We start from the raw sequence: 11,687 nt of genomic DNA, 5'->3' as shown, positions 1-11,687 counted from the left end.
GACTGACAGGCAAGCACCTCCCTGCGTCACCCAGACTTCACTGCACATGCACCCATCTCCCCCTTTGTTCAATCCCTTTCACCAGTGATCTGCAGGGAATGGACCGCTGGTTACCAGAGGAGCATGACACTGCAGCTTCCTGGTGAAGCTGCCCCAATGATCATCTTTATAATGTCTGGCCTCCTCTTTACTCTCTTCCTATTATTAATATTAATAAACTAGCTAATTATGATGACAACAAAATCAATAAACCCCTTCCTAGTCTTGAGATTTCTAGATTTACCCTCAGAGCCCCGCAGCCAACTGTGGCTTTCTCTCCCTCCCACTACAATTCTGGGTGGTAGGAGCAAGACAGAGGCCCCAGGAGGGAGGCTCAGGGCCAACATCAGTCCAGCAGCACCACCTCACATGAGTAGATGGTAAGGCCAGGGTTTCTTTCCCTCTCTCCACTACAGGAGCAGCACCAGCTTGCTACCTGGAAACTTGAGGACCACTCAGCTCTGGTGAAAGGTGGGGAAGCAGGGAACGGACAGCAGGGAGCCTGGGTAAAAGCAGAGCAGTTTGTGGAGAAGGCCTGCAGGGAGCATTGGCTCTGATGGTGCAGAGCAGACTATAGTATCAGAAAAGCCAGCAAGGGAGAATCAGAAAGGAGGGTGGCCAGGGGGAGAAGGGGAGGGGAGAGCAAGACTTTCCACTGTGTGATGAATCCAGTTGAGGCATTGCTGTTGATTTATGTACAGTTTGCAAGTGCGCAAAGAAGAAAAACTAGACCCACGAGGTCTGAGAAGCTTCTGACAAGCCAGAGAATTTACATAAGATATATAATCTATGGTGGCGAGTTAAATTAATACAAGTCCAGTGAGGTCATTTTGCAGCTTAAGTCATTAATAGGCAACACGATTTATGAACTAAGACTATCCCCTACAAGGGGTAGGTTTCGTACTTGATGCAATTCTCTTAACTATATGCTACAACTTGGTGTTACACAAGGAATGGGGTTAAAGGATTACATTCTCAATGAGACAACAATAGCCAACAAGAGTATTGTCATCTCTTGACATCAGATTCTGGAAAACACTGATGAAATGCATTAGTAATGTTTCATGATAAATAACAGAGATAGTCAAATTTAATGTTACTTGATATCTTCTCACACTGATTATTTAATTAACAGGGCTCCTCCTTTAGCTCACTGGGATGTAAAGGTTCTATCCACTTCAGTTTATTTATGAGCACCCAGAAAGGTCAGTTAGAGCACAGCACCTGAATTAAAGAATGAGGCCCAAGGATATTTCCTGCTTCCGAATCAGATCTTCAATGGCGATTCAGGGACTGAAAATAGCTGTAGCTGAGGGCATTAGGGGTCTCCAGAGAAGCAGAACCAATTATAGATAGATAGGTAGATAGATGGATGGGAGAGAGAGAGAGAGAGAGAGAGAGAGAGAGAGGGAGAGAGAGAGAGAGAGAGAGAGAGAGAGAGAGAGAGAGAGAGATCTATAGATCTACAGAAAGATAGAGAGGTTTATTTTTTAAGAAATTGGCTCATGCATTTGGATTGGTAAGTTCAAAACCCTCAGGATAAGCCTGCAGGCTGGAGCCCAGGAAGGAGTTACAGTTTGAGTTTGAAGGAATCCTACTGTCAGAATTCCCTCATTCCCTGGGAGTTCAGTCCTTTCTTATTGAGGCCTTCAGTGGGTTGGATGAGGCCCATCATGGAGGGTAACCCACTTTACGTGAAGTCCACTAACTTAAATGTCCATCTCACCAAAAGGTACCTTCACAGAAACATGTAGAATAACGTTTGACCAAATACCGGGGCACGGTGGCCTAGCCAAGTCAACACATAAAATAAACCATCACGGGAGTCCTCCCCTGACAGCGAGCTAGAGAGAGCAGGTCAGGTATTGGTGTTTCCCTCCTCCCAGAGGCTGCAGGAGCCCCACCTTAATTTTGTGGGTTCCTCCATTATTTTGAAAATATTCCAGTAAATACTCAGGGTTCTTTTCTCTTTTTGAAAAGAAAGGAAAGGAGAGAGGAGGAGAGGGAAGGGGTGGGGAGGGGAGGGGAGGAGAGAACATCCTTAAGAGATAGGGAGCAGTAAATAAGCCAGACCCGCCCTCCTGGCCCAGCATGCTACTCTCCATTATCTGTGGGAGCAATGTCACATCAAGTTTTACCTTTTCCCGCGGCCCCTGCAAGGAACTGCTTAAGCATAATTTCCCTTTACCCAGATGCTCCATGGCTCTTTGCTAAGAGGATGAATAGTCACGTCGTAAGTCTCCTGCGAGTGCTGGCGCTTGTATATTTCCCTTCATGTTTTCCACGGCCAAAGGCAGTTTATTAGTTTATGTTGGTGAAAATCTCTGAGTGGTGCCGTGGAGGGCTCTTCCAAACCTGAGGGATGGGCCTGGGATTTCTTCTCATCTGGATTAACAGGAATCGTGCTTCTCAAGCTTGAACCTTTTTCTAAAACTTGAGCAAGAACAGAACGGGCTTTTCTGCAAACACAATGAAAACTAAGCTGCCAACCAAAGTCATCATTTATGACCTTCTTTAGCCTGCGACGTCACACAGATACTTCAGCCTGAATGGAATCAATCAGTCAATTACGTGAAATCATGAAATCACTTGCCTGAGAAGAAAGATGGTTTAAAAAGAAACCCAGATCATTTCAGCAGGGAAAATAAGCTTTACATTTGTTAGCAAACATGTTTGCCATCTATAACCCCAGATCAGTGAGAGTAAAACTGAGTTGGGAAGTGCCCAAAGGTATCCTCCAAAAATCACACTCAGGTATATGCTTGTAATAGAGACCCATCAATTATTGGGCAACTAGAAGGTAGCCCATGTTCACACTGGTTTCTTTTTTTTTTTTTTAATATATTTTATTGATTTTTTACATAGAGGAAGGGAGAGAGATAGAGAGTTAGAAACATCGATCAGCTGCCTCCTGCACATCTCCTACTGGGGATGTGCCCACAACCCAGGTACATGCCCTTGACCGGAATCGAACCTGGGACCCTTCAGTCCGCAGGCCGACGCTCTATCCAGTGAGCCAAACTGGTTTCGGCCACACTGGTTTCTAATAAATGCTGAACACAACAATAAATTAACTTAAATCTATAAAATAGCCATACTGGAAATTCTTTCTAGCAGCAAAGTTATTAAGATTAACATCCTCCATGAGAAGTCATCTTGATGGCATGTCTGTACCCTTAATATCTTGTGATGAAAATGACACTTCACTTCTATGGCCTTCCTCCCCCAAAAGCAGAACCCCTGTTTAACAGTTAGAGAAGCATCAGACAAACATACATTGAGAGATAATCTAAAAAATGAGATAGTGTAAAAGAATCTTTACCCTTTTTTGGAGGGGGAACCTGGAGGCTGCATACAAAGAAAGTTGTAAGTGGTCGATTCTAATGCATGTAGGGTCATTGAGGAGCATTGGGCATTGTTATTTAACACTTCCAAGATGTACTGTTTTTGTATTTTTTTAAAAATATATTCATAAAAAGTGTTTACTTCAAAGTGATCAAGATCCACATGGCCTATTGATGAAGGCACAACATGCAGCTTCAGAGGGGGGACGGGGGGTTGGGGGGGAATGACCAACAGCCTACTGTTTAATATATTTAACCATGCTTTGCTTAAAAATATGTGGATTGTATGGCGGTTTTTTTTTTCTATTTCTGTGAAAAATGCCATTAGAATTTTGATAGGAATTGCATTGAATCTATAGACGGCTTTGGGTAGCGTGGACACTTTAACAACATTAATTCTTCTGATCCATAAACATGAGGTATCATTCCGTGTGTTTGTGTCTTCTTCAGTTTATTTCCTTAAAAGCCTTCCAGTTTTCATTGAACAGAGCTGTTACTTCCTGTCAACCAAAAAGGGGTCCTGCTCAACCTTCAAGGCTCAAGTCCATACTCCCCCTCCCATGAAACCTGATCACTTCCACCATTCCTAAAGAGCCTTTTGAAAAAAAAAAATTAAGGGGAAAGGGGGAAAATAATAATATCCTAGTACCACTGAGTTCTGGATAGATTCGTTTTTGGAAAAAGCCAACAAAAATATGTTATTTTTCCATTTCAGATTTCAGACTCCCCAGAGATGATTTTATCTTGCTGAAAGCCTCTTTGTTCTCAATGTTTTTGTCATGTTTATGTGTTAAACTTATAACAATTCATATACTCTTGCAAGAAATTTTATACAAGGAGATAAATGCTAAGACATAATATTGAATAACTACTTGAATCCCATGTATGATTGGTATTATTGCCTCCACTATGGAACTATAATCAGAGAGTGAAAGTAGCCTGCACCAGGTCCAATAATGATTCAGCGAAAGAGCAAGAAATCAAATGATCCCCAAACTCATTTCTCTGCTAAAGCATATTTTTTCATAAATAACTTACACAGCATTTGCAATTCTGCAGGAAATCAGTAGTCATGGTTTCAATACCCTCATCTTTTTTGCAGTTTCTAACTTCCAAATAAAGAGGAATATTTTGCCACAATTAAGGCTGGTTATATTTTTCTTCAAATACCCTTAGCTAAAGGATAATTGATCTATGTGACTAAACTTGACCTTCATGTCCATTATAAGGTATGGAATTACTTTTAAAAAATGCTTTTCATCAGTGGATAGAGCATCAGCCCAAGGATTGAAGGGTATCAGGTTCAATTCCAGTCAAGGGCATGTACCAGTTGCAGTTTAATCCCTGGCCCTGGTTGGGGCCCATGTGAGAGGCAACCAATCATTGTGTCTCTCACATTAATGTTTCTATCTGTCTCTCCCTCTCCTTTCCACTCTCTCAAAAATCAATGGGTAAATATCCTCAGATGAGGATTAATAACAAGAAATGTCTCAACGTGCTTCTTAATTACCCTGTGACTGACTGACAAGGTGAAGCTCAGTGACACCAGAAGGATTGCTTGTGTGTGTGTGTGTGTGTGTGTGTGTGTGTGTGCGCACACACACACACACACATACACACACACATGCAAGACCTGTCTTATCATTTTTTACTTTGGGACATGCATATCCTGTTCAAGTGTTGTATGTGTATGTGTGGCTGTTAAATAAGTTACATTTACTATGACATTATTAAAACTTCCATAAAATAATAAGAAATATCCTGACTTTTACAAAGCAAAGTTAAGAATGACTGCTGCCCTCCCTTTCTGAGCAATATCAACAATGGGAGAGGATTTTGTGTGGTTAATAGGAATGTAAAAATTCCCATCGGACAACAGCACAAGAGGACAGAACATATGGGTCAGCCCAAAGCACTTCCAAATGTGCAACCAAGGCGATGGAGAGAGCTGGTTCTCTCTGGTCTCCCCACACAGCTACCAGACCCTGTGTTTACAGGCTCCATTCCTCCATGGGGGAGGGGGGTGGCAGGGGAGAAGCCCTCATGTCAGGATCTTATGGGGGCGTGAATGGGATATTGCAGACGAGCTTGTATTCGACACTTAGTCGGTCTTGAATTCTAACACCATCCCTGAAGGAAGAGAAGGAAACTGAGGCTCAGAAAGTTTCAGTGATGTAGCCAAGGCTATGAAAAGAGAATCTGCATTTTCTGTTTATTCTTTGAGTACTTTTTCCAGTGCTTACAGCATTCACATTAAGTAGTAGCTTAGATTCAGCACCATTTGGGGTTAGAAAACAGTCTACATAGAGAAGGGGAAGCAGCTCCCAAAATTCTACTCAGAAGGCAGCCAACAATGGGGAACGTGGGGTTGGGCCTTGAAATCCGTCTTCTGGTCCCAGAAATTGTGTCCCACCTAAGTCCAACAAGCTTTTGTTTTTCTTGGTAAAATGAGTTAATCTGCCTCACTTTCAGTTATAGTGAGCTTCACATAGGATTATTCACTCAGCAATTCTAATAATATCTATTGAGCATGTCCACATAGTAAGTTTCCATTGGGTGGTGACTGACATTTATCCTCAGCATCTAGGACTGGTGGTGCTGGACATACCCACGTGCACACCCACGCACACTCATGCACACACACACAAACATGCTCACAATGATCAGTGGCTTCCTGTATTAATGCTATCTACATACTCTGTACTATATTTTTCATTCTCTGTCCTTACTTGCAGCTCCTCCATTAGGTAACTGTGGTGAGAAATTAAATGTACCTGTGCTCCATAATTATGGGGGAGAACATCTACTGTATGTTTTTTTTTGTGCCTATTCTGTGTTTGATTGCTGGTAATACAGTGGGAAAGATAGCCAGGCAGACTGGAAATATGGTTGTTATTTTTTTCAAGCTATGTTTCTTAAACAACAGTATTTTCTTCAATAGGAATGTTCATTAGACAGATGCTCCACACTGTAATGAGAAGTGTGGGATTTATTCTAGATGGGAAGGTATTTGTGGGTTGGTGGGTGAATCGGGAGTTCTGCTTTGAACTTGTAAAACTAGACATGGCTCTTACACCAGTGTCCCCATCACTGTAGCCCCAGACCAGGTCTCAGGCAAAAAAATGGATTCTCTCATACCTTAGGGCAGCCCAGTGGTGTCTGGGGCTATTGGGGCCTTTGCTTAGTTTGTCTCCTTCCTCAGAAAGATCCTTCTTTTATCCCAGGGTTCCCTAGAAATACCACGTGCCATTAAATAGAAGATGCCATCAAGCATAACCTGCAACTTTATATACCACGGGGGGGGGGGGGGGGGGGGATACTGCCAAATAAACAAAAACAAAGTTTTCTAACATGGAATTTTTATTTTATACTTCTTAGTAATAGGTTGACTTATTAAGACATGACATTTTAACCATACAGCACTATTGCACATACATTAAAAATATTCGTAAGATCAGTTGATTAGGTGTTCTTAAAACTTCTTTTCATTCCAAATCCAGGTCGGTATCTGTAACTTTTCTTGCTCTGCTCCTTCAAGAGTGTTGGCCATGCTGTCTCTCGTAAGGAGTGTTCCACTGCCGACTTCAGGATTTTCTTCCAAACTACTGATCCCTGTCTGCAAGTTTTGATGTGAGTGCACGACAGTGATGACTATTATCATTACTGCCACCTGGCCAACAGCTATCTTGCCTCTCACATTTAGATATTAATTATATCTAAATGTGAGAGGGAACGTCCAAGATCAACGTATGGTATGCTCGTTTCTCTGTGCACTGTGATGCAGAATTGGCAACGCTGTGTTAGACATACAGGTAAAGAGGCCAAGGAGGCGGGTGGGTGTGAGTCTGGAGCTTAGGGGAGGGGCTGGAATCGAGCAATGGGTTTGCAGATTTGGCATCCATGAGGGTTTGGATGATAGTCATGCCCCCGGTCTGCATGTGCCCACTGAGACAGTCTCTAGATAGAGAAGAGGGCTGGTGTTGAGCCTTGGGATACTCAAAGGTTTAGAAATCGCGAACAGGAGCCAGCCAACCCTACTGAGATTTAGCAGCCAAGGTCGCTCCAACACTGGGTGCTGGGTAGCTATGTGGCATCCCAGAAACTAAGGAGAAGGGGGACCGTCAGCCAGGTCAAACGCTGCTGAGGTCAGGTGGGATGAGAGCGGAAGGGTGACCATTGATTGGGCAGCTTGGAGGTCATGAGCAACCTTGACAACATTAGTGTCCATGGTTGGAGCCAGCCTCTGTGTAGCAGCCTGGATGACAGCCAGATGGATTGGACTAGGTTGGGGGGGCGGCGGGGGGGGGGGGGGTGTTGAGACGAGTGAGGTGCCGAACCTCTTCCCGCATCTGTACTGTCAAAGGTCCAGCCAAGAGAGGTAGCGTGCTCCCTTTTCTAAAGACATCAGGCATGTTTGAACTCTGTCCAGCAAGACGAGACTGGTTCAGGGAAAGGGTAACTCATCGCCAAGTGCTTGAGAAGGCGAGAGGTATGCGAACCAGGTCACAAGAGCAACCAGGTCACAAGAGCAGCCGGTCCGCTTTGGACAGAATCCCCATCCCTGGCAACGGAAAGAGGGCAGAGGGAGCGGGCACAGACTCAGCCCTCCGAGAACTCGGTCCAGGCGTCCAGGCTTCAGAGCGCCGCCCTTCTCGGTTTTAACAAATCCCTGCTACCCTCGGGCCTGGGTCTCATTTCCCACCTATTAGTCACTCCAAGCGGGAGCTGGGCGAGGACATTTGGCCGGCGGTCCCCTGACCACACACCCCAGGCCCCGGGGCGGCCCCTGTGGCGGCTCCGCTTCCACCGCGGTCACCATCTACCCAGCGGGGTTGGTGGAGCAGCCATCCTCAGGCTGGGCCTTCCTCAGCCTCCGGCGACCGCCCTCGCCAGCCTCGGCGCCGAACTCCCGCAACCGCACACGCCCCGCCCCGCCCCGCTCGCCCGCAACCCGCTCCTCCTCCTCCTGCGGCCAAAGGTTCCGACGTGGCGCTGCCGACTGCGCATGCTCAGTACACCGGGCGCTCGGAGGCCAGAGGGGCGGGGCGGGGCGGGGCGGGGCGGGGCGGGCGCGGTGACGTCAACGCGCAGCCGCGCGCGGGCCTGGCAGCGCCACGTCGGCGCGCAGCAGCCGCGCCCCCTGACGGCCGCGGCCCGCCCCCCCCTCCCCCCCGCGCGGCCCCGCCCCCTCCCGTGCGCTGCCACCTGCCTCCGGCTCGTTCGCACATCTTACCGACCTACGAACCCGCCGCCACCTCCGCTGCCGTCCCAGCCGCTCCGGTCGCACCATGTCTTCGCCTCCCGAGGAGAAGCAAGAGACGAAAGCTGGACACCCGCCCGCTGGTAATGACTCGTTTCCACTTTCCCTCCCGTCGTGGGTCCCGAGAGCCGGCCCGAACCCGCGGGCCCGGGCGCCAGGCGCGGGGACCGGTTCACCAGCCTGGGACCTGCCCACTCGTGGCGTCTTCAGTTAAACTGAAGCCCGCGTTTGAAAAAACCCATTTCTTGCAAGTTGGGGAGGCATCGCAAGCCTGTGGCAGTTGCATGCAAATGGGAAGGACTTGGATAAGCCTAATTGCACAACTTCCAAAAAATAATAATAGTGGGCGGTGAACGCAGGATGTCCAGATGTTCGGAAAACCGGGTAGCCGACCCAAAAGTTAATGTTTTTAATGACAAGGTGGTGATGGTCGGCTGACGGAAATCATTTTTACCATCACTCACTCAATATGACTTTGCCCCGCAATTGCTTTCACATCCGCCTTTTCTCAAAAGTGGGGTTTTGGGGGGGGTTTTGGAGTGTTTTCTTGTTTGTTTGTGTTTTCAAATTCTAAACTCTGGGACAAGGAAGTTAGCCCAGGAAGGACTTGCATAGAAAATGTGAATCCGAGCCGCCCTTATGTTCACGCCGCCTCGCCCTTTCCTCGCCCCTTTCGGTCCCAGGACAGACAGTTCCTGTTCGCTCCCCGCGCGGTGCCGGCGGCTCCGTTTCCGGGTCTGCTCCCCGGTGGAATGACAGCCGATGCCGGTGCAAGGACCCTGGGGGAGAATGGAAGGTGCCTGGGTCCCAGAGGCCAGGCCCCCTCCACGTGTGGGGTTAGGGTTAGGGTCCAAATTGCACACCTTTGTGTTATAAACTCCGTCTCCTGATGCCAGAAGCCTCGGGGGGCCTGGCTGCTTTGTGGGGCACATTAGTGCCACCTTCTTCTTGTAGTAAAGACTCCCTGATCTCCCTCCCTCCGTCAGTCCGCCGTCCCCCAGGGTAGGGCCCTCGTTCTCTGCGTGAACACGTGACTAGGGCCGCTCTTCCAATAAATACTCGAGCTAATATTTGCACTGCTGAAAGCAGCTCTCAACAACCACCAAGAACAGCCTGGAATAGGGAAGGAAAACGGCTAACCGATGCCTGCGACTTAACGGGCATGGGGTTTTAGAAAGTAGTCCCGCTGCAGTGGGAAATGGGCTTTGGGGCTTTTGTGTTCCATTCGTTTAAAAAAATAAAATAAGAAGTACCTCAGAGAGATTTCCTGTAAAGATAACCTGACCTTTAGTGTCTGCCTCAGTGGGTCCGTGCCCATCTGCTGGCTGCTGATGACCTGGCAGCACTGCCGGCAGGAACGCCTTTCTTTGCACTCCCCTGTCCCAGGGTAAGGAGAGGCAGTAAAGCGGGTAAGTTGGGATGAGACCAAATCAAGGTAGTAGTAACTAAGTTGCACATAGAGGCATTTCCACGTGGAGATTTTTAAGATCGCAGACGTGAACTGTGCATATTAACTCCCTGGAGAAATTCCATGAAAGACTTCGACTAAACAACTAGGCCTTGTGAATTAAAATTAAATAGCTTATTTATGCTAAAGGAGAGAGGAGCCAACTTATTTGTGCTGGTGTAGCCATGAACTTGGGTTCTAAGTTTTGAGACCCATCGCTTCTCTAGGGCTTATTAGTTTTCCTAATCTATGAAATGGGAGGTGTCATCGTAGAGCAGAGCTACCTTTGCCACTGTAACTCTCACTGGAGCTCCCCCCTTCCATTCATCAGAATCCAAGTTCAAGGGCAGTTAATCCCACAGACAACCTCTTCAAGTGACTTCAGGGAAGATCCTGTAGCCTTTGGGGTCCCAGTCTCTCAGGAACTGCTTAAAGAACTGTCACTGACATTCCCCATTTTCCAAGGCCAGTCATATTTGCCCAGAGTTAGAGGTAGAACCTGGCATCTTGGTCCAGAGGTATAGGTTAGAAGGGGACTTTTTGTCATGTGCAGTATTTTGCCTCAGATCCACTTTCCTGTGGGAAAGCTCTTTTTAGCAAAAAGCTGGGGGTATTTGGATATTCTTATTTACTCTGGCGTGGCCAGAGAATAGGACATACTGCAGATGTTAAAAACAAACAAACATAAAGGCAACTCACTATAATAAAGATAATTATCAAGTATAGCCAAGAGCACAGTTCATAAATCAAAAATAACAGCCTTGAAAATTTTGGGTACACTTTCATTAAGTGCTTAAATTGGATAACACAGACTTGTGCCTAAATCCTCAATCGGAAACAATAAAATTATCTTTCATGACTATCTTCATGTTCTTTTGTGTTTTCTCATTGTTGCTGTCTGAACCGGTATCCAGTGCATTCTCACAAAATTAGCTGTTTTCCTTGTCACCTTTACCTCCACCTGTCTGCCTCTCTTCTTCTTGCTTCCAGGATTGGGTCTTAGTGAGAGCTTCATCCCCAGGAGCTGGCACAGTGCCTAGTACAAAAATACACAATAAGTAGCTTCTGAGTGAGTTTCTTCAGAGCCTCTTAGCAACCTCTCACTTCCCCAGAGCATGCGGGGCCTGCAGTGTTGTCTATCTCTGCGCTGTCTCCAGTGTGCAATAGGGATGCAGGTGTGACTCTCATCCAGTTTAGATAGCATCATAAGAGCAAGTAGTAACAACATTTACTGAGTGTTAATGTGCCTGGTATAGGGGAGGGTAAATAATTTTCCCTCTACCCTTCTAGGTTCCTGGCTGAGACACCTCTCCCCATCTCCTGTGATAAAGACAGATTAATAAGAGAAAAACAAACTGAAGTTTATTAACAGGAATACCTCCTCTACACATGGGAGAGACCCAAGAAAACTGAGTAATTCCCTGAAATGGCCCAAGCCACCACCATAAATACCAACTTCAACTAAAGACAAAAGAAAAACATTGGGGCCCTAGCCAATTTCAGTGGATAGAGCATCAGCTCATGAACTGAAGGGTCCTGGGTTTGATCCCGGTCAAGGGCACATACCTCAGTTGCAGGCTCAATCCCCCGCCCTGGT

The 11,687-nt window shown here is 46.6% G+C and overlaps 1 protein-coding gene across 1 annotated transcript in view; it reads left to right on the top strand.

Moving 5' to 3' along the window:
• The first annotated feature begins 8,566 nt into the window (after positions 1-8,566).
• The window catches only part of LOC118655674 (death associated protein), a 52,305-nt gene continuing 49,184 nt past the window's right edge, over positions 8,567-11,687 (top strand). Inside the window, exon 1 of the mRNA XM_036307777.1 lies at positions 8,567-8,726. Within this exon, the coding sequence (XP_036163670.1) occupies positions 8,672-8,726 (55 nt within the window). The 5' untranslated portion in view covers positions 8,567-8,671. The remainder of the gene's footprint in view (positions 8,727-11,687) is intronic.

The sequence above is a fragment of the Myotis myotis genome, unplaced genomic scaffold (genome assembly GCF_014108235.1).
Source record: "Myotis myotis isolate mMyoMyo1 unplaced genomic scaffold, mMyoMyo1.p scaffold_m19_p_5, whole genome shotgun sequence".
In the NCBI taxonomy this organism is placed as follows: Eukaryota; Metazoa; Chordata; class Mammalia; order Chiroptera; family Vespertilionidae; genus Myotis; species Myotis myotis.
The sequence above is the reverse complement of the archived record's forward strand: the minus strand, read 5'-3'. Positions and strand labels throughout refer to the sequence as shown.